Source organism: Tenrec ecaudatus, chromosome 13 (genome assembly GCF_050624435.1).
Source record: "Tenrec ecaudatus isolate mTenEca1 chromosome 13, mTenEca1.hap1, whole genome shotgun sequence".
Classification (NCBI taxonomy): domain Eukaryota; kingdom Metazoa; phylum Chordata; class Mammalia; order Afrosoricida; family Tenrecidae; genus Tenrec; species Tenrec ecaudatus.
In genome coordinates this window covers 41,482,170-41,504,018 of record NC_134542.1, presented here as the reverse complement: position 1 = coordinate 41,504,018, position 21,849 = coordinate 41,482,170, and the positions used below count along the sequence as shown (strand labels likewise).

The 21,849-nt window shown below is 41.4% G+C and overlaps 1 protein-coding gene across 1 annotated transcript in view; it reads right to left on the bottom strand.

Moving 5' to 3' along the window:
* The window catches only part of BOLL (boule RNA binding protein), a 45,992-nt gene extending 34,050 nt beyond the window's left edge, over positions 1 to 11,942 (bottom strand). Inside the window, 5 exon segments of the mRNA XM_075529071.1 lie at positions 2,781 to 2,856; positions 4,290 to 4,344; positions 6,206 to 6,297; positions 9,442 to 9,585; positions 11,922 to 11,942. Of these exon segments, the coding sequence (XP_075385186.1) occupies positions 2,781 to 2,856; positions 4,290 to 4,344; positions 6,206 to 6,297; positions 9,442 to 9,585; positions 11,922 to 11,942 (388 nt within the window).
* Positions 11,943 to 21,849: the final 9,907 nt, after the last annotated feature.

Below are 21,849 nucleotides of genomic sequence, written 5' to 3'. Positions count from 1 at the left end.
AAAAGCTGGAAGCAAAGAGAAATGATGTTGGGTATCACGTGATAGAATTTTTCAAAACCAACAACTAATTCATAGAAAAAAACCTTTTTTTAACAACACAAAACTTCCCAGAGAAAATACACAGAAATCAAATTGACTACATCTGTGCAGCGAGATGCTGGAGAAGCTCAGCATCAGCGTTTAAAACCAGGCCAGGGACTGACTATTAAACTGACTATCAAGTATGTATAGGTAAATTCAGGTTGAAGCTGAAGAAAATGAAACATCAAAGAGAGTAAAAAATATGACCTCGAGTCTATTCCACGTGCGTATTGACCATCTGAAGAACAGATCTGCTGCAGTGAACACTCATGCCAGAAAACTGGATGAGCTGTGGGAGGACTCAAGACCAATAGCCATGAAGAAAGTAAATGGTCATTAAAAAGACAGGAAAGAAACAAAAGATTAGCATGAAAGTCAGACGAGATTCTGAAACTTGCTCTGAATTGTAGAGTAGCTAAGGTAAATACTTCCACAGTAGCTCACGAAGAAACGAGGAAGTCAAAGAAGTGCATGGAAAATGTCCAAGGGAAGACAACGTAAAATATTAGAATGCAATGCGCAAAAACCTAGAGATACGAAAACACACAGGAAGAACCTGCTCTGCACATCTCAAACTGAAAGAACTCTAGAAAAAAGATTCAAAACCTTAAGTTTCAATCTTGAAAGATTCATGGGCAAAATACTGAATAATGCAGGAAGCATCCAAAGAAGATAGAAAGAATACAGAGAGCCACGGAACCGCACAGAACTGGTTGACATGAGCAAGTCCAATGATGCTGAAAAAGATCTTCAAGCTTCACAAACACATTAGCCAAAAACAAGGCCCAAGGAACGGAAATGTTTCAACAAGCCCATGAAGCACTGGCGACATTGATGAACCACTTATTTGTCTATGCCAGGGAATTTGGAAGATGGCTACTTGGCTAACTGACTAAACATGAAGATATTCATATATGTACCTATTGCAAAGAAAGGTGACCCAACAGAATGCTTAAATTATAGAGCAAAATCATTGATGTTGCATTCAAGTAAAATTTTGCTGAAAGTACATTGACAGGGAGCTTCCAGAGGTTCAAGGTGGAGTCAGACACGGACGTGGAACAATGATTGCGGATGTCAGATGGATCTGGGCTCCAAGCTGAGAATACCAGAAAGATGTTTAGTCATGTTTTATTGATTAAATCAAGGAATTACCCTGGGTGGATCATAACAAACTATGGATAACCTTGAGAATGGGAATTTCAGAACACTTCACTGTGCTCATGTGAAACTTGAACATGGATCAAGAAGCAGTGTGCGAACAGAACAAGGGACTAACCGCATGGTTTAATGTTAGGAAGGTGTTCATCAGAGCCGCACCATCTCCCCACACTTAGTCAATCTGTATGCTGGGAAAGTGGTCAGAGAAGCTGGGTTATATGATCTCAGGATGGAGGCAGGCTAATTAGCAAACCTTCGATATGCAGATGACACAACCTAGTTTGCTGAAAGACAGGAGGATTTGGAATACTGGCTAATGCAGATCAAAGTTTGTAGCCTTCAATATGGTTTACGATTCAATGTAAAGAAGGCCAAAATCTTCACAACCGGACCAATAGATAATATAATGGTAGGGAAAAGTTCAAAGTTGTCAAGAATTTCATCTTGCTTGGATCCAGAGATCAAAGGCACATTGCACTGGGTCAATCTGTTACACAAGGACCTCTTTTAGAGTGTTGTGAAGCAGGGTGGTTACTTTCAGGACTAAGGTGCATCTGACCTCAGCCATGGTATTTTCCATCGCCTCCTATGCATGTGACAGTTGGACATGGGAAAAGGAAGACTGAAGAATCAATGAGTTTGAATTACCATGGACTGCCAAAAGGACAAACAAAACTATTTTGGAAGAATAATGACCACTTGGCAACTGAGTCTATTAAATGTTTGCACCACCCTTGGACTCCTCTCCTTCAACTAACAGCAGCAGTCTGAAATGTTCAGCATTCTGACATACTTTGGTCATTCTACTTTCAACTACTAACCTTTCAACTACTAACACTTAACTAAGCCCAAAGGAAACTTCTTATCTATTAACTTTGAAGCCAAAAGGTAATGTTCAAATCAACAGTTAATTTCTATTGTGACCAGGTGTGTACTAAGCACTTAAGACTTTAAACAGCCCAGTAGGCATTAGGACATTAATGACAAATGATGTATTTTAATCCTAATCTTATGTTGTTTCCTGCTAGAGATATAAAAAATATACATATATTAAAGGTAAAAATAACTACTGAGGATAACTAAAGAAGGAAGACATGGGAAAAAATAGTAGAGTTGAAAATATTACAGAAGTTTAAGAAAGGCACTAACACAGCTATTTATGTATTGTGGGATTACAGTACATACCATGGAGCTAGAGTTTCTGATATAAGTTCTATATTTAATGTTCAGTATTTTTACTGATTCTCATTGTGTATTATTTTTGCTATTTTAAGTGCTACTTTTATCATAATTTTTTCCTTTAAAGATGTAATTATGTGGAAAATATTTATTTATGTGAAATTTCCTAGTTCTTTAAAAATCAAATACACATATTGATATGTGGTAAGAAATATTCACTTGGCTACCAATTTTCCTAAAATAAGCTTAATAAGTGAAAAAACTTGGTATTTTAATGAAGTCTTATAAAATGTTTAATTTTTCAAAATAAAAAAAGAACTATGGAAATTACTGAAAAAATATTAGAACTTAATACATACGAGGTATCCCTACTTGTTGTTTTCTGATTGCTGGACCAATGTTTAGTTTCTTATCCTTATAATTGAGTTTTTCTGCCTAAAACAAACAAAAAAAATCAGATTATTTTGACACCATTATAAAACTAGTGGAAAGAATTTTTAAAATTCAGACTATAATATTTTTTGAAGGCAGAAAAGCATAGTTGGAATGGAAAAATATTGGGATTAAAAGATATCTGGCTCTCAAATTTGGCTCCAATGCTCTGACCCCTAGTTCCACATATAAAATATATGACTTAATAATATATTACCCAAATTCTACTTTCTCTATTAAAAAGTAAATGCTACATTTGCCATAACTTAAAATTTATTACACTGAACTGCTGACTAAATAAATCTCTTTCTCTTACATATAATATTATTATCAATGGAAAGGATAATTTCAGGTGACCTCTACGAATCCTTGCTTATAGTCTTCTTAAGTAATTTTAAATCCCACTAGCATTTTAAAAAGTTTAAATTAATAAAATGAAAAACTAAATTAAAATTTCAAGACCCCACCCATGTAATCATCTGGAATTTGTTCTTCTGCAGATAAACTTTCACTTTAACCTTTTTGTGAAAGGTTTCTTTTTGTTTTGATGTTTTTGACCAAATCCAATCTTACAGTACACAGAAATTAGTTATTAAAAGTAATTTATCCTGGAGATCCCCTCATAGAGGGGTTTAGGAGAGGAGATGGGTTAATTAGGGTGCGAGGTAGTACCGATGAAGAACACAGCTTTCCCCTAGATCCTGGATGCTTCCTCCCCCCAACTACCATGATCCGAATTCTACCTTGCAGGGCTGGATAGGACAGAGGCTGTACACTGGTACATATGAGGGCTGGAGGTACAGGGAATCCAGGGTGGATGATACCTTCAGGACGACCAAGGGTGTGAGGGGTGATGCTGGGATAGTGTAGGGTGAGTGGGTTGGAAAGGGGGAACTGATTACAAGGATCCACATGTGACCTCTTCCCTGGGAGAGGGACAGCAGAGAAGGGGGGAAGGGAGACTCCGGATAGGGCAAGATATGACAAAATAACGATGTATAAATTACCAAGGGCACATGAGGGAGGGGGGAAAGGGGAGGGAGGGGAAAAAAAAAAGAGGACCTGATGCAAGGGGCTTAAGTGGAGAGCAAATGCCTTGAGAATGATTGGGGCAGGGAATGTATGGATGTGCTTTATACAATTGATGTATGTATATGTATGGATGGTGATAAGAGTTGTATGAGTCCCTAATAAAATGTAAAAAAAGAAAAGAGAAAAAAATGATTAGGGCAAAGACTGTACAGATGTGCTTTATACAATTGATGTATGTATATGTATGAATTGTGATAAGAATTGTATGAGCCCCAATAAATTGCTTAAAAAATAAAAGTAATTTATCTTTTTATTAGCACTCTGCTATTAAAATGAGCATTTTGAGGGATAAGTTTCAAAGAAGGAACTTCTAACATGATGTTAAATACGTCAAAAGCGCTTACCTCTTGTAGAATTTTTTGTGCATCTTCTTGTGTTTCAAATGTGATGAAACCGTACCTAGGATACAAGGGTGAATTGCTTTCTTAAACTCATGTCACTGTTGTCTTAAAATTGTAAAACTTTTATGTACACGCCACAATAGGAGTGAACATCTGTCTACCGTATGCCAGTATGAAAAGTTAGGGGTAACCGTCATAGCTTAACACTGTCACCTTCCTTTTAGATAGGGGACTAACAGAAAACAGGGATTTTCTAAGTTTTTGCTATAAGCTGTCTCTAAGCCAGGAAAGCATGAAGATTCTTGATTTGGCTTATAAGTTAGGTTGCAATGAATACTTGTTGAGAACAATAAGCTCTTTTTAAAATTACCGTTTAGTTTAAACAGAAATATTGGGGGAAAGCCTTAAAAATTTAAAGAAAAAAAAATTTAACACAATAACTTGCTATATAACTATTATTAGAAATATAAATAATATAATTATATATTAGTATATTTCTCCTTATACAAGTTAAAATATGTACTATATAAACTCATTTATAGTGAACACTTTTCATGTAATTGTCACATTGAGCATGCAATTTATATAAGTTCATTTTAAAAAATAGAACTATATAACATACACCATATCCCAAAGCCAAAAATAGAGAAGTAAAGTTTATTCCACCAAACCATAATTTCTTTATATATGAAACTTTAGGAAACTCTTTTGAATAATGCTAAATTTCTTGGCTGCTATATTTTCCAATTTATAATTGTTGGATTATATATACTGTTCGATTTATTTATTTATTTATTTTTGACAAAGGAATTTCTTTCAAATGTGAAACAAGAGTGGACATATTTTTACACTGCATTTTTTGTAGAACACGTACACCACCCAGTGGAAAAGCATAAAATTCAGTTTACATTTTCATGTGTTTATTAAATGAGAAAATATGGATATACACAATATAATCCAAATTCTATTAGACAAACAAAAGTGATAACAATTTTACTTTGTTTTTATATTATCTTACAATCTGAGGCACTATCTCATCTGCTTAAAGATACCCTCTCTGTGGGATCTCATCTCTTTTCAGAATGTCCACCTGCGACATTTAAGTTTCTCACTAATTTTTTTCTCACTCATTGATATCTTTTCTTTTCTTATAAATACATTCTTATCTTTCTTTAAAGAAAAAACCCACAGTCCTTTATTCATAGTCACTGCCTTACGCATTTAATTTTCACTCTGTACTCACACTCCTTTAAATGAATGTACCATGCAAATCACCCTTTCTCTCTCTGGAATTTGGTGTTTATACATACTGATCTACTAAAATAGCTTTAAGATCATTAGATATTCCTAGACAAATCATACTGTTTTTTAATTTTTCATAATACAGCAATAAGAATTCATCTCATTAGAGTTATTTTTCTCACGTTAGTTCCTTAGTATATCTCTGAGGCACAGTCAACAGCCATTCCTTGGTGTCGGCTGTTTTAAAATAAAGTTCTCTATAATGTGAAGTGGGGATACAATTCCTTACATATCTGTTTCCATAAGCTGGACACTAAATATGCAATATCAAGTCCTTGCTATCTGAAATTGTTCCTCAGTCCAGCAAGAGTAGCTTTCCAACAAATGAAGGAACACTATAGACCTTATATACAGACACATGTACACACACAAACATGTAACAAGTACAAGTAACAAATAAGGGAAAAGAAGATTGGATACAATTTTAAAAATAAAAAAACAATGATTACTCAACTCTTTTTGATGTGATTGAACCATTAAATTATATGATATGTAAATTACATGCCAATAAAATTGTTGGGAAAAACCCAATAAAAGAAACTAAAGTAAATTAGTAAACAAAATCTATTAATTCAATACAGTTGGTAATTTTACACACTATCCTTAGAGATACTAACCCTTTGGACACTCCAGCTCTGTCACTTACAATCCTCACTTCTTTTACAGACCCGTACTGGGAAAAAAACTGCCTTAAATCATTTTCATTTGTCTAATGGCATGAAAAGGAAATATGAAAAGAATGTTTAATTGAAAAAAGATGAAACAATTCTTATGCTTGTTTTTGAGATATAAAATATTACAAAGAATAATATAGATTTAACAATACCCCTTATTATAAAGACAGTATGTGTTTAGGTTTTAGAAACAAAAAACTTGCCATATATAGAAATAATGTTGCTAAATTGATATATATATCAATAAAAATTTTAAAGAATTATTTTAAAATCACAAAGAACTCAGTCTCTAAATGACTCTTTCAATGGTTCTTAGTGTCTAGCTGTCTAGTTTTTAAAAACAATTTGGATTTGGCCTGGCTGTAAGTATATACCCAGTGCATACTATTACAGAGTCTTGCGGCTTCGGAAGGCCCAGAGTTGTGGTAAAAGAACTACCATAGGTTATGTTTGCCTATCCCAGTTGCTCTCTTTTAATCAGCTCTTGGGAAGAGTTGAGTCTTAGGAAAGGCACAAATTTTCAAAAACAGTGGAATGCAACTTGTAATAACAGTTACTAGTTAATTTAGTTATCAGATATTCTGTATTCAATATCCATTTCAGTGAAATAAACGTTTTACATTAAAATTTAAGTCATATCAAGACCTACAGCATATAAGTTATCTACAAAGATGGTTTTTACATATTTGGTTTTACCAGAAATAGCCTCATACCAGCCTCATCATCCCTTTTCTCAAAGTATCCACCTTAAATCTTGTTGTCATACCATCTTTGTTTTGGCTATATCTGTTTATCCTCAAGAGCACTCTTACATGGCCCTAATGTTTTGTTTTGTTTTTCTTCACACACATGGGAAAAGATCTATGTGTAGCCACATAGCTTGCCCTTTTGAGCACTACTGCTACCTTACTTATATTGCTTTTTAGTTGGTAGCATAAAAACCTGCTAAGCTGGATGATGACAACCATGTATTTCAATAAACACATAATAGAGTCAATGTTAGATTAAAGGTGTTGAGAGATTTGAAAAAAAATAGTTAAAACTATCCAGGGATAATGAATCACTAACTCAGTTTCTTCACTGAGGAATAAGGACATGAAAAGGTGTTTGTGATACTTAAAGAGGGACAAGTTGTAGGTGTCTAACTATAAGAGGTTTGAAAATTTTGAGATTGTTTTCTTCTACAGTAAGCTGTTGCTTCACAAGGGCTTAAAGGAAAAAACCCTAGAAGTTACCTTAAAATTGTGACTGCACTGAAATATATTCCAAAATTCACATTGTAGATGATGTGCTTCAATGACTGAAGATACCATACAGATCTTTTATTTATTGATGATGTATTTAAAAACAACATACTAAACTATTATAATGCAACTGAATTCTGAACAAGAATGCCCGGATTTGTTTTTGACTGTCATTATTTCCCACAGAAACAAAATATATTTACAAATAAGCATTTTATGAGTAATCATTTAAATAATTTGTTACAGTAATCATTTACTGAAATAGTCATGATTTTGCTTAAAACTAAAACTATGATATTTTCATGAACAGGAAAAAATAATTCCATTTAAATTGTGGGAGATTGACTATATGGAAATAACCAGCTCTCGTGAGGCTGTTGTGTCGTTAAACTCAAAGTTGGCAGTTCAAACCCACGAGCTGCTCCTCAGGAGAAAGATGAGGTTGTCTGCTCCCTAAAGATTTGGAGCTTTGCACACCCTGTATAGGGATGCTGCGCATTGGGACCGACCGGATGGCAGTGGGTCTAGTCTATTCCAAGCATGATGACCACCGGGTGTGTGTCCCATTGGAACTGTGCCCCATAGGCTTGTCAATGGCTCACTGTTCAGAAGTCGGCTGCTGAGCCTCCCTTCTGGGTCCTCTGGGGCGGAGTAGAGCATCTGAATGTAAAGAAAGGTGAGCTACAAAGGCATGGAGATTCCCTAAGTTACAAAGTACAACTCTTTCTATGATTTCCAGATGTAATATGGACGTTTGGAAGTCTTTATATATACATATATATCCATTTGGAAGTAAGGGGATTCCACTTATATGCAAGTATGCTTTCCATTTCCAAGTAAGTTGTTCTCACTACCCCATATATGGTAGTGCTGTAAAATAACTTACAAACTATGTTTCTTAGCAGTAGTCAAACGGTCGATTATATGATTTAAATATATCACCATCACCAGTACTTTAAACATGCTATCAGTAGAGACCTCTTTCTAGAGAAGGACATCATGTTTGGTAGAGTAGAAAACTAAAATAAAATCAAACTCACTGCTATTGATGTCGACTCATAGCAACCCAATAGGGCAGGGCTTCCAAGACTGAAACTCTTCATGGAAGTAAAAAGCCCTTGCTCCTGCAGAGTGGCTGGTGGTTTTGAACTGCTCACCTTGTACCAGTACCCAACTTGTAACCACTACATCTCCACTGTTAAAGTAGGCTGGTGAAAAAGCGGAAGACCTTCAAGCGAGATGGATTGGTGCAGTGGATTAAATCAACATGATGGTTGTGAGAATGGTACACAAACAGGCAGGGTTTCATTCTGTTGTACATAAAACCAGTAGAAGTTGCGACCAACTTCACAGAACTTAACAGTTATAATCCTTTATTCTGTAAAGGGCACTAGATATTTTTGGGTGATTCAATCCTTAATTAAATCATATAAAACCATTTGATCAGGAAATTTATTATAAAAATCATTTTATTGGGGGCTTGTACAACTCTTATCACAATCCATACATGATCAGGAAATTCTTATATGTAAAATTCTTACACAGGCCAAAAGGGGGTTGCATAAGGCTACCCTGTTTTTGTATTTGGGCTACCAGAATTTACTCAAGAAAGTATATTAATATAGTATATCAAAATGAAGACAAAGGAGCTGTGAGTCAGGAAACAGCCTAGTCTTCACTCTCCCAGTAATTACCTAGACACTCATGTCGAATTAATGAGCCACATCTTCCTAGTAGATAAAGTTGACCAGTTAGATATATAATACTTTTCTATAGATACTTGGTTGTTGAAAAAGTTACTGGTATTAAGACAATTTGAAATGAACTGATCATTATGCAAATATAGTATTTTTATAGCTGCATAAAGAAACACATTTCTGAGAAATAAAACAACTTCGAATGTACAAAAATACTTGTTACATTATAAATAGGTACCTTAAAGTCAATTCCTCCTACAAAGATGCGATTAGGGATCACTGTTCCATATCTTGGGGCACTTGTTGGGTTATTCAAAGGCACAGGTGACACAGGATTAGAGGATGGAGATAATGAATCTGTTTGCGTCTGATTTGATGTTTGCTATAAAATAAAATTATCTTTAATTTTACACTAGCTTAAGTTTTGATATAGGACAAGACATACATTTTTCAAAAAGACACTTAAACAAAATGTAGTATTTTAGACTTTTCTGTTACTTGAATATTATGATGATTACAATTAGAGCTGATCATTTTCGGTAGGAGAAAAACAAATATTTCTGAGTTACAAGCTTCTCAATCACAGAAAATAAGTTTATGGATAAATATTAAAATCTAAAAGAACTCTGAGAATGGAGACCAGACCTGGCCTGGCACAAATCAACTAGACCTCGATGTTCTTAGAATTGACCTGGCACTTCCAGGCCAATAGATAAGCACCTCAGCACCAATATTGAGAATATCGCTACCAGGAGGGTAAGGGGAAGGTGTGTGGGGGGGAGATAGGAGGGAACCGATCACAGTGATCGATATATAACCCCTTCCCAGGGGGTCAGACAACATAAAAGTGGGTGAAGGGCGCTAGTGGTCAGTGTAAGACAAGAAAAATAACAATTTATAAACTATCAAGGATTTGTAAGGTGGGGAAGGGTGGAAAAACGAGCTGATAACAAGGGCCGAAGTAGAAAGCAAATGTTTTGAGAATGATGATGGCAACAAATGTACAAATGTGCTTGACACAATGGATGGCTGTATGGATTGTGATAAGAGTTGTATGAGCCCCCAATAAAACGATTTAAAAAAAGATGGAAAAAAAGATAAATTCCAAAACAAAACAAAAACAACCCTCATTTGTTTTCAGGCTCGAATACAAGTCAGATTCCACCGTATTTCATTGAGAAGCAGATGAAATGAATGGAAGTGAGCACAGTGCTGTGTTTCCAACCTTGAGAAACTAGGGAGACTCCCTGAGAATAGAAAAATGTCAACTTTTTACACTCAATTCACGTCATTCTCGTTTCTCAGTTTGACTGTTGAGTCCAAGCCACTTTGCTTGCCCGCTGACGGCTCCTCACTCTCTATCACAGGGCAGAATCCGCCACTTATTGTCTCGTCTCAGCCACTAGGCTGTAACGGGCGCTACAATCGGGAGATCCGGAACGACTTGTGGAGGACCGAAGAACACACGACACGTGCAGGGTCCTGAGCAAAACCCTTCAGTCAGGGGCAACGTTGCCGGTGCTTGGCGCCTCGCGAAGCCTCGGGTCTAACAGTCAAGTCTCACGTTTCACTGGGAATACTTTCTCAGGGGCATGGCGACGTCTCCGCAGGGAACGGGGTCAACAGTAAGGGTCCCCGTGCCGCATGAAACACCCAGCACCGAGGCTGATTAGAAAGTCGCCTCCCGAGTCAGGCTCCCTCACGGGCGGGGGGAGCGCTCGTCCACACCGACCGTCCACGTCCGCCAATGAAAACAACGAGAGAGGCTAACCGTCGCCGTCACGGCCTCGGCGCTCCGTCCCCTTCGAGGCCAGCCGGTCGAGGCGCCGGGGAAAATGGCCGCGGAGACGCCGTCGTCAGCTTCTCTCGGGTCATCGTGGGCCTGGGCGCTGGCCCGAGGATCCCCGCCCTCCCCACCAAAGTGCGGGAGGGAAAAGAAGGCTAACCAGCGGGAAATTTTGCTCGGCGGAGCGGCCCGAAGCGGTGGCGGGGACCCCTCAACGGCACCGACCCCCAGCCTCGGCCTCCTGCGCAGCGGCCCGACAGGCCTTGCGTGGCGAGCGCTGATTGGCCGGCGGGAGGCAGAGGGCGGGGCGCGGCGCGGCGGGAAGGGGCCATGGCCCCTGGGACTCCACCGGCCGCCGGCCTGGCCCTGCCCAGCCCCGACGGTGCGCACCTGAGCCAGGCTCTCCAGGGCCGATCGAAGCCACAGGGCCCCTGCCTCCGCGGTCCCCCGAGGGGTCGCCGGCCTCGCGGTCCCCAGTGGTCCCCAGGCGGGGAACGGAGACTCCGGCCGCCCACGCGGGCGGGCCCCTGCGCTGGACTGCCGGGCGGCGCCCTGCCGGAGCCGGAGGGAAGGGGGCCATGGCCACGGCCCAGCCCCGTTTCGGCGGGAAAGCGGTTTCTCGGCGAACGGAGCACATGGCCCAGGCACCACCGCCTCTCGAAACCTTGCGGCCATTCCCGAGGTCCTCCGGCGTGCCGACGCGCATTCGAGGGCCACCCCCGCCCCCCGCCCCCGCCCCCCAACAACCGGCTCTTCGCGACCGTCGCCGGGGCACCCTGGCCACGTCTCTCCCCGACACAAGAGGGAGGACATTTGGGTTCTAATTCGCTCCCTTCTCGCCCTCAAGGACGGGGCCTAGCTTGCGCCTTGGCCCTGGCCCCGCACCTGCCACCCCCCGCCTCGGGACGCCAGGGCTGCGAGCTCGGACTCACCGCACCGGGCTCGGCCTCCATCTTCCTTCGCCTCGCTTCAAAACGGGGGACGAAGAGCGAAGCCGGCTCGACAGCACCTTCACACCCAGGGAGCCGCGCCACGTTTCGCGACCCAAGACTCCGGCCCGTGGTGCGGTCCGTGGCCGTGGCCGCTGCAGGGACGCAGGCTCGGACCTGGGGCCTGAACCTGCCACCCGGGGCGGGGGGAGGCCGCGGCGGGCGCGGACGCGGGAGGGCGCCGCCTGCAGGGCGCGGAGGCGGGCGGGCGGGCGTGCAGGGTGCGAGGTGCCGGCTCGCCGCGGGGCCCGCGCTCGCTTCCTTGGAGAGGGTGGCGGGAGCCTGCGAGCGAGCGAGCGAGCGGTGGTGGAGCCCCGGGGTCGCGCCGCCCGCCTGGCCCTCCACGCACTCGTGGAGACGGAGAGAGTGGAGGGCTGCGAGAGGCTGAAGTGACCCCGGGGCTCCACCAGGAGCGAGGAAGCCGGCGAAGCGGCGACTTTCGAGGGCTCGTGCCCAGCCAGAAGGTACGTTGTCCAGAGTGAACCTCTGGTCCCAGGAGCCCGGCCCGCCGCACGCGGAGCCCTGATGCACCTGTTGTGGCCACCCCCCATCATCCCGGCCAGCGGGCGGGGACGGGGCGCGGGTCCCTGGGCGCCCTCTCGAGGCCAGCGCCCTGGGCCGCGCCGCCCGCACTTGACCTTGCTGAGCCCGCCGTCCCGCCCGCCGGGGACAGGTCAGGGAAACACTTGCGCTGGACAGAGGCGAGGATTGAGCGGCAAGGCTGGAGAGGCGCCAGCCTCCCTTAGGCTCAGATCGCCCTGGAAAGGAAATCCCTGAAAGAGACGTGAGATGTCAAACATGGATTCCCAGTGAAAAATCGCGTTCTTTACACAGACATAGGTCGTACAGGTTTATTGACTTATAATTCACATACCATGTATTTCAATGGTTTAAATAGATTAAAAAGAGCTGTCCACTTATCACCACAGTCAATTTTAGAATAAGTGGGATTTGACTTTTACGCACATTTGTAAGCAAGAAGTTCATCCATTGAACGCTTTGCTTTTCAGGAGAGAATTTTTTTTGTCAAGACGTATTAAAAACCATGTACATAATTCCAACTAGATAAGCCTTTGTAATAACAATAATAATAACCACTCCCACTTATCACGAGCTCACTTTGTTCCAGGACCAATTTTTTAATAATCAGTATCACTTAATCATTTATTTGCAAGCAACCCTTTAGATAAACACCCCTATTTTTCTTTTCACATGAAGAAAATGGTAGTTTGGAAGTTAAGTCAAGGTTTAAAACTATGGGAGACTAAGATGCTGGGAAACTGAATTTCCCACCTCCAGAGAAAATGAAAAAGATTCTTGCCTTCCATCATATGCAGACACAAACTGAAAATGGACTGAAGACCTACATATGCAACTTCAAAATATTCACTGCTATGGAGTCAACTGCAAGCTGGAATCAAAAATTCTTACGTAAAATTTCAGGGTCAAATCTCAGACCTAGGTTTTAACAATGGATTATCTAATAGAATAAAAGCACAAACAGCGAAAGACAAACCAAATAAATGGGGTATCATAAAAATGGAAAACTTGTTCATAAAATTGAGAAGACAAACTATCACCGGAGATGATACCTTTAAAAACAATATATCTAATTTGAATCTATTAATATGTTTATAAAACTTTGACAAATGATTTGAGCAGATATTTCATCAAAGAGAATATTCAAATGGCCTCCAAACACATGAAAAGTTTCTAAATAGCTCAACCTCATTAGCTATCAGACAAATCAAAACCATTTGAGTGATATCATTGCACTCTCACTAGAATGGTTAAAAGCCCCCAGAAAATAGGAGGAATGCAAAAGGTTCTGTCTGTTATTGTGGAGAACAGTCTAGTGGTTCCGCAAAAAGCTAATAATAGAACTATCATATGACTCAACAACTCCCCTTCTAAGTATATACCCCGAAGACTTGAAAGCAGAGACACAATAAAGGACATGCACACCAATGTTCATTGCCGTGCTATTTATAGCAAACAAACCAAATGCCTATTAACAGATGAATGAGTAAACAAAATATGGTGCATACATATTCCTGGTATGTATGGAGCATGAAGATATGTGGACTGAAATAAGTTCACCATAAAAGAACACTGCACAACCTCACATACAACAAGACATGAAAAAGCAAATGTACAGAGACCAAGGTTTATTAGTATTTACCAGGGCCAGTGGGTAGGGAGAGGAAGAGGATTTAATAGCAATGGAAAGACTGCAGTTTTTAGGTTTGCAGACAGAGATTTTCCAATTCTACTCTGATTATACCCCCGCACCCCTCCCCCAGTTTCTTCTATTATGAACATCTTGAATTTGTGTGATGCATTTGTTATAATTACTGAACCAATATTGAAATACTTTCATTAACTAAAGTCCATATTTATTATTAGGGTAAATTCTTTGAAAATACTGCTTTTTGGAGATTATAGCATCTAGAGAATTTATTCACCACAGAAATATTCAGTGAAGAATATTTAATTAGTGAAGAGGACTTAAACCTCTTACTGATGAAGACAAAAGACTGTAATCTGTTGTATGGGTTACACCTCAGCATAAAACAAATTTCCTCAGAACTGGACCAAGAAGCAACATCATGATAACCAGAAAAGGGTGGAAGTTGTTCAAGTTTTTGTTTGACTTGTATGGACAATTAATACCCATGCAACCAGCAGTCAGGAAATCAAACGATGTCGTGCATTGGGCAAACCTGTGTCAACCCTCCTTAAAACAAACAAACAAACAAAAACACCTCTTAAAAGTGTTAGAAGCAAAGATTTAGCTTTGAGGACCAAGGCACACCTGACCTTACCTATGGTATTTCAGTTGCCTCATATGCATGTGAAAGCTGGACTCTAGAGAGGAAAGACAATCGAGAAAAGTGAATTATCATATTGGTGAAGAATACTGAACATACCATTGACTGCCAGACGAACAAACAAATTGATGTTGGGAAAAGTAGAGTCACAATGCTCCTTAAAAGCACCGATGGTGAGACTTAGTATTGCTACTTCAGATATGTTGTCAGGGAAAACAGCCCTTGCAGAAGGACGTCCTGCTTGGTAAAGTAGAGAGAGGGTTACCAAAAAAGGGGAAGACGGTCAATGAGATGAATCGTCACAGTGGCTGCAACAATGGATTCAAACACAGGAACAATTGGGAAGATGGCATAGGACTGGGTAGTGTTTCCTTCTGTTGTACATTAGTTTGCTACGAATTGGAACCAACTTGATGGCACTTAAAATCAGGTCTCCTTGCACGCCTTGATTGGCGTGCACGCAGTTTTTTGGTTCTTGAGTTCTTTGAATTCTAACTTTTTAAACTTTTCTTAAAAATCATTTTAGGTGGCTCATACAACTCAACACAATCCATACATACATCAATTGTGTAAACACATTTGTACACTCATTGCCCTCATCATTCTCAAAACATTTGCTCTCCACTTAAGCCCCTAGCATCAGCTCTTCATTTTTCCCCCTCCCACCCTGCTCCCCCCTCCCTGAGTAACCCTTGATATTTTATAAATTACTATTATTTTGTCATGTCTTACACTATCTGACATCTCCCTTCACCCACTTTTCTGTTGTCCGTCCCCCAGGGAGTAGGTTATATGTAAATCCCTGTAATTCTTTCCCTCTTTCCACCCCACCTTCCCTCCACTGTCTTGGTATTGCCACTCTCACCACTGGTCCTGAAGGGATCATCTGCCCTGGATTCCCTGTTTCCAGTTCCTATCTGTACCAGATTTGTAAGGTAGAATTGGGATCATGATGGGGAAGGGAAGGAAGCATTTAGCAGCTAGAGGAAAGTTGTAAGTTTCATCATTGCTACACTGCACCCTTACTGGCTCACCTCCCGGTGACCCTTCTGTAAGGGGATGTCCAATTGCCTACAGATGGGCTTTGGGTGTCCACTCCGCACTCCCCTCCTCATTCACAATGATATGATTTTTTTTGTTCTGATGATGTCTGATACATGATCCCTCTGACAACTCATGATCCCACAGGCTGCTATGCTTCTTCATGTGGGCTTTGTTGCTTCTGAGCTAGATGGCTGCTTGTTTACCTTCAAGCCTTTAAGACTCCAGATGCTATATCTTTGGATAGCCAGGCACCATTAGGTTTCTTCACATTTTCTTATGCACCCATTTGTCTTCAGCGATCATATCAGGAAGGTGAGCACAAATGATATGATTTTTTGTTCTTTGATGCCTGATAGCTGATCCCTTCAGCACCTTGTGATCATGCAGGCTAGTGTGCTTCTTCCACATGGGTTTTGTTGCTTCAGAGCTAGATGGCCACTTGTTTACCTTCAAGCCTTTAAGACCCTAGACGCTATATCTTTTGATAGCCAGGCACCATCAACTTTCCCTGGGTTTGTTAACACCACTAACTTTCCCCCCACCTCCCCTAGGCCACTCTTCTATGGAATGGGTACAAATCAAGGGTAATGTACTGAAGAGGAATTGCTGAAACCCTGGTGGGGACTGAGCATGATGGGGGACACGGGGCAGGAGGAAAGGCAAAGGAAATAGAGGAAAGAGCTGGGAGGAAAAGGGCATTTATAGAGGTCTAGAAAAAGACATGTACCTATGCAAATATATTTATATATGAGAATGGGGAAATAGATCTATGTGCATATATTTATAGGTTTAGTATTAAGGTAGCAGATGGACATTGGGCCTCCACTCAAGTACTTCCTCAATGCGAGAATACTTTGTTCTATTGAACTGGCATTTGATGATGCTCACCTTCCTGACACAATTGCTGAAGACAAAGCAGGTGAATAAGCAAATGTGGTGAAGAAAACTGATGGTGCCCGACTATTTAAAGATATAGCGTTTGGGGTCTTAAAGGCTTGAAGGTAAACAAGCAGCCACCTAACTCAGAAGCAACAAAGTCCACATGGAAGAAGAACACCAACCTGTGCGATCACAAGGTGTCAAAGGGATCAGGTCTCAGGCATCATCAGAACAAAAGTCATATCATAGTGAATGAGGTGGGTAGTGTGAGGTGGAGACCCAAAGCCCATTTGTAGGCCACTGGACATCCCCTTATAGAAGGGTCTCGGGGAGGAGATGAGCCAGTCAGGGTGCAACGTAGCAATGATGAAAAATACAAATTTCCTGTAGTTCCTAAATGTTTCCTACCCCCCCGACTATCATGATCCCAATTCTACCTTACAAATCTGGTTAGACCAGTGGATGTACACTGGTGTAGATAGGAACTGGAAACAGAGAATCCTGGGCAGATGATCCCTTCAGGACCAGTGGTGTGAGTGGAGATCCTGGGAGGGTAGAGGGAGCATGGGTTGGAAAGGGGGAAACTGACTACAAGGATCTACATGTGACCTTTTCTCTGGGGAACGGACAACAGAAAAGTGGGTGAAGGGAGACATCAGACAGGGCAAGATATGACAAAATAATAATTTGTAAATTATCAAGGGTTCATGGGCGGGGCAGAATGGGAGGGGAAAAATGAGCTGATGCCAGGGGCTTAAGTGGAGAGCAAATGTTTTGAGAATGGTGAGGGCAATGAGTGTACAGATATGCTTTACACAATTTATGTATGTATGGATTGTGATAAGAGTTGCATGAGCTCGTAATAAAATGATTTAAAAAAAGAGTGAAGGAGTGGAGTTTAGCCTGTCAATCAGGTCGCAGCTTGGTGACCTCATTTGGAGGTGCTACGGAGAAAAAACAGCTCACTGGAGGAGAAACGCTCACTCCCTGGGAGACATTCCTGGGAGACAAGACACATGGAGCTAGGCTAGAGCCCTGGAGCTGGAGAAGCCTCCTCTGCCAACACAGATGGTTACACCACCTGGATCCACAAGACTTCCGACCCACTGGCCTGTGATCTTCCTGCATTTGGTATCATTGCATGTGTTTTGTGAGTGTGGAGAGGGATGTATAGATTGGTATCAGACATATGGGTTAATATCAGATTTGTGGACTTGATCTGGACTGGGCTGGGTTTTTTTCTCGATACACAATTGCCCTTTTATAAAAGCTCTTTCTTTTACACTGATATAGTTAAAGTTTATTGTGCCAACCTGGCCAATAAACACATGAGGGATTAATTGAAGGGTGGAGAGATAAATGGCTCAGTGAGCCTTGCCTTGCTAGTTCTCAGGTCTCTTGCTTTGTGATGGTTGGACCAGGATGCAGCTGCCTTAACCAGTTCCCTGCTTCAGCTTGCAAGACTGACTTCCTGCAAGACATACCCAAGGAGAAGTTGCATGGACCTACCCCGATCCAGCCCTGGGTGCTGGAGCAGCTGCGTGGAGACCTCTGCCAGCGCTGAGAGGCTTACACATTCATTGATTCGGCTTTCCTCCTGCAGTTGATGTCATGCCGTGTGTTTTGTGAGATGGAGGAGGGCTTTATGGATTGGTGTTGGACATATGGATTAATGTTGGACTTGTTGGCTTGGGCAGCACTGGGTTGGGATGTTTTCTTGATGTGCACTTAACCTTTATATAAAACTCTCTCATTTTAAAAAAAGAAGAGTGGCCTAACAATGTTCAAACTATAGAACAATATCATTGATTATCACGTGCAAGTAAAATTTTGCTTAAGATCAACAACGGTTGCAGCAGTACATTGACAAAGGAGCCGCCAGAGTTTCAGGCCAGATTCAGCTGAGGACGTGAAACAAAGGACATCATTGATGATGTTAGATGGATCTTGGCTCAAAGTAGAAGACACCAGAAAGATATTTACTTGTGTTTTATTGATTACCCCCAAGGCATTCGACTGTGTGGATTATAACATACTATGAATAGCCATGACCAGAATGGGAATTCCAGAACACTTTATTGTGCTCCTACTGAACTTTTACATGGATCAAACTTTATGCAGACAGAATAAGGGACTACTACATGGTTTAAAATCAAGAACGATGTGGGTTAGGGTCGTATGTTCTCACTGTACTTAATCTGTATGCTGAGCAAATAATCAGAAAAACTGGACTATATGAAGAAGAATGTGGCATTAGGATTGGAGGAAGGCTTATTAACCTGCAGTATGTAGATGACACAACTTGCTTGCTGAAAGTGAGGAGCACTTGAAGCACTTGCTGACGATGGCCAAGGATCGCAACCTTCAGTGTGGATTACAACTCAAAGTAAATAACAAAATCCTCACAACTGTACTGTGGTGGTTACATAATCTGTTGTCAATTTGAAAGGATTAAGAGTGAAGGGGTGGGGTTTAGCCTGTCAATCAGGTCACAGCTTGATGACCTCATTTGATGGTGCTAAGGAGAAAAATAGCTTGCTGGTGGTGGGATAAACGCTCACTCCCTGCTAGACATTCCCGTTGATAAGACACATGGAGCTTCGCTAGAACCTGGGAGCTGAAGGAGCCACGTGGAGACCTCTGCCAGTGCTAAGATGCTTCCACTGCCATTGGATCCACAAGACTTTCCACCCACTGGCCTGTCATCTTCCTGCACTCACCATCATTGCATGTGTTATGTGAATAGGAAGAGGAATTTCTAGATTGCTATCAGACATATGGGTTAATATAGGGCTTATGGACTCGATCTGTACTGGGCTGGGATGTTTTCTTAAGGTACAGTGACTCTTGTATATCAAGTTCTCTCTTGTACACATGTGAGTCTCCCTGGATTTGTTTCTCTAGTCTACCCAGACTTAACACATATGCCAAATAAGTATCATCATGATAAATGGAGGAAAGGTTGAAGTGATGAAGGAGTTGGTCTTGAATGACTCCCCAATCAATGCTCATGGAAGCAGCAGTCAAGAGATCAAAACACACACCACATTGGGTAAATCTGCTGCACAAGCTCTCTTTGGAATATTGAAAAGTAGGCTGTTACTTTGAGGACTAAGGTGCACCCGATCCAAGCCATGGTATTTTCAATTGCCTCCTATGCACATGAAAGTTGGACATTGAATAAGAAAGATAATCAATGCATTTGAATTGCGGTGGTGGCAAAAATTTTGACAGTACCATGGACTGTTAAAAGGACAAACAGATCTGTTTTGGAAGAAGTGTGGCAAGTGTTTATTTGCAGCGAGGATGGAAAGACTTGTCCTATATACTTTGGACATGTTGTCAAGAGAGACTTGTTCCTGGAGGGGGATGTCATGCTTGGTAAAGTGGAAGGGCAGCGAAAAAGAGGAAGGCCCTCAGAGATGGATTGACACAGTGGGCTCAAATGGTAACAATTTTGAGGATGACACAGGATTAGGCAGTGTTTTCTTCTGTTGTCCTTAGGGTTGCTATGGGTCAGAACAAACTCAGTGGCACCGAACAGCAACACCAACAACATGTGCACTCAGTGTGCTAAACACAGCAATAGAAGAGTTGCCATGTACAAAGGGAGCCCAAGTCAGGGAGTGATTTAACTTGTTGGAAAAAATGAAGTGAGAAAACAAGCTCAGAAGATGCCCCTGCTTCTGTTTTATCTGTTTCTTGTTTCCAACCCTGTTATCCTATTGTTTTATTTTGAATGATTATTAGGCGCTTTCTTTTTTTCTGTCACGGCTGGGTATTGAGATAAGAGGTGAAGAATAAAGGTTTTGTTTTGTTTTTTTAAACTTCCTCGCAGTAGGAGGAAGGACATCAGCTCAGATCTCCTTTTCTCCTATAGGAGGCACACTACTTAGCATAAATATGTTTTAGACTACTGAAATATTTCATGTATTGGGAAATTATTCAAAAAATTACTGTTGGTTAGGTTATGCTGTTGACTATGAGCAATTATTTTTTTACAAGAATGCATAATATAGGATTCGAAGAATTCGTATCTGGGGAACCCACAGAAACAATTCTACTCTGTCCCACAGGGCTGCTATGAGTCAACATCGACTTGATGGCAGTGAATTGGTTTTGATTTTTGTTTTTGTTTGGAATCTAGGATGAGAAGGAGCCCTGGTGGTGAAGTGGTTACGGGCTGGGCTGCGATCTTCAAGGTGAGCAATTCAAAACCACCAGCCGTTCCTTGGGACAAAGACGCGGCTTTCTTTTCCCATTCACAGTTATAATCTTGGAAAAGCACAGGGGCAGTTCTACCCCTGTCCTATAGGGTGGTTTTGTGTCTGCAAAAACTCCGTGGCAGTGAGGTGTTTTTTTCTTTTTTTGTCTAGCATGAAGTATGAATTCAATAAATATTTACAGACTAAAGAAAGAAATGAACAGACAAGCCTCCACTTTATCGCCACCATGGGCTCTTCAAAGATTGATAAAAGAGACTCTCCAGTTTGGGCCACAAGAGGCTCACCAGCGGTTAACCTATTTTACCAGTAGAGTGAGATCAGACACCCATTTTCTCATTCTTCTTGCTCAGAAGCTAATTAAGGTTATATTTAACAAAAGGGCAAGTTTTAGTTGGGAGGTTTAGGAAGAAGTGGCTTCTTTCAGGCCCATCTGGGAGACTTCCTAAGACTTCAAACAGGCTTAGCCTGGCCCGACTCAGATGAAGCTAAGGTCTGGTAGGCATACAGAGAACGCTTGGCGCCATTTGAAAAGCAGTTGCCACAGAGCAGTTTATATTAACCCCTTACTGCCCAATACCCTTCCTCAAACACGGTATGCATCTAAAAGCATAGTAAGTGGAGGAGGACAGAAGGGGACACGCACCCCTGTGTGCAAGTCCAAGGGGCACCAGATTAAAATGATGTCCTGAGGCAAAATTAATATGAAAGATACCTGACAGAAGCATTGGGGTTAAAGGTGGGGGCAAGAAGCCCTTCCTGCTGACCTTGTTATCAACATCTATTCAATGAGACAGATCCACACAGTGGCTCAGGCATAGGAACAATTGTGATGATGACAGATATATTGTCTGATCTAGCCATATTTGTAAGGTAGAATTGGGATCATGATAG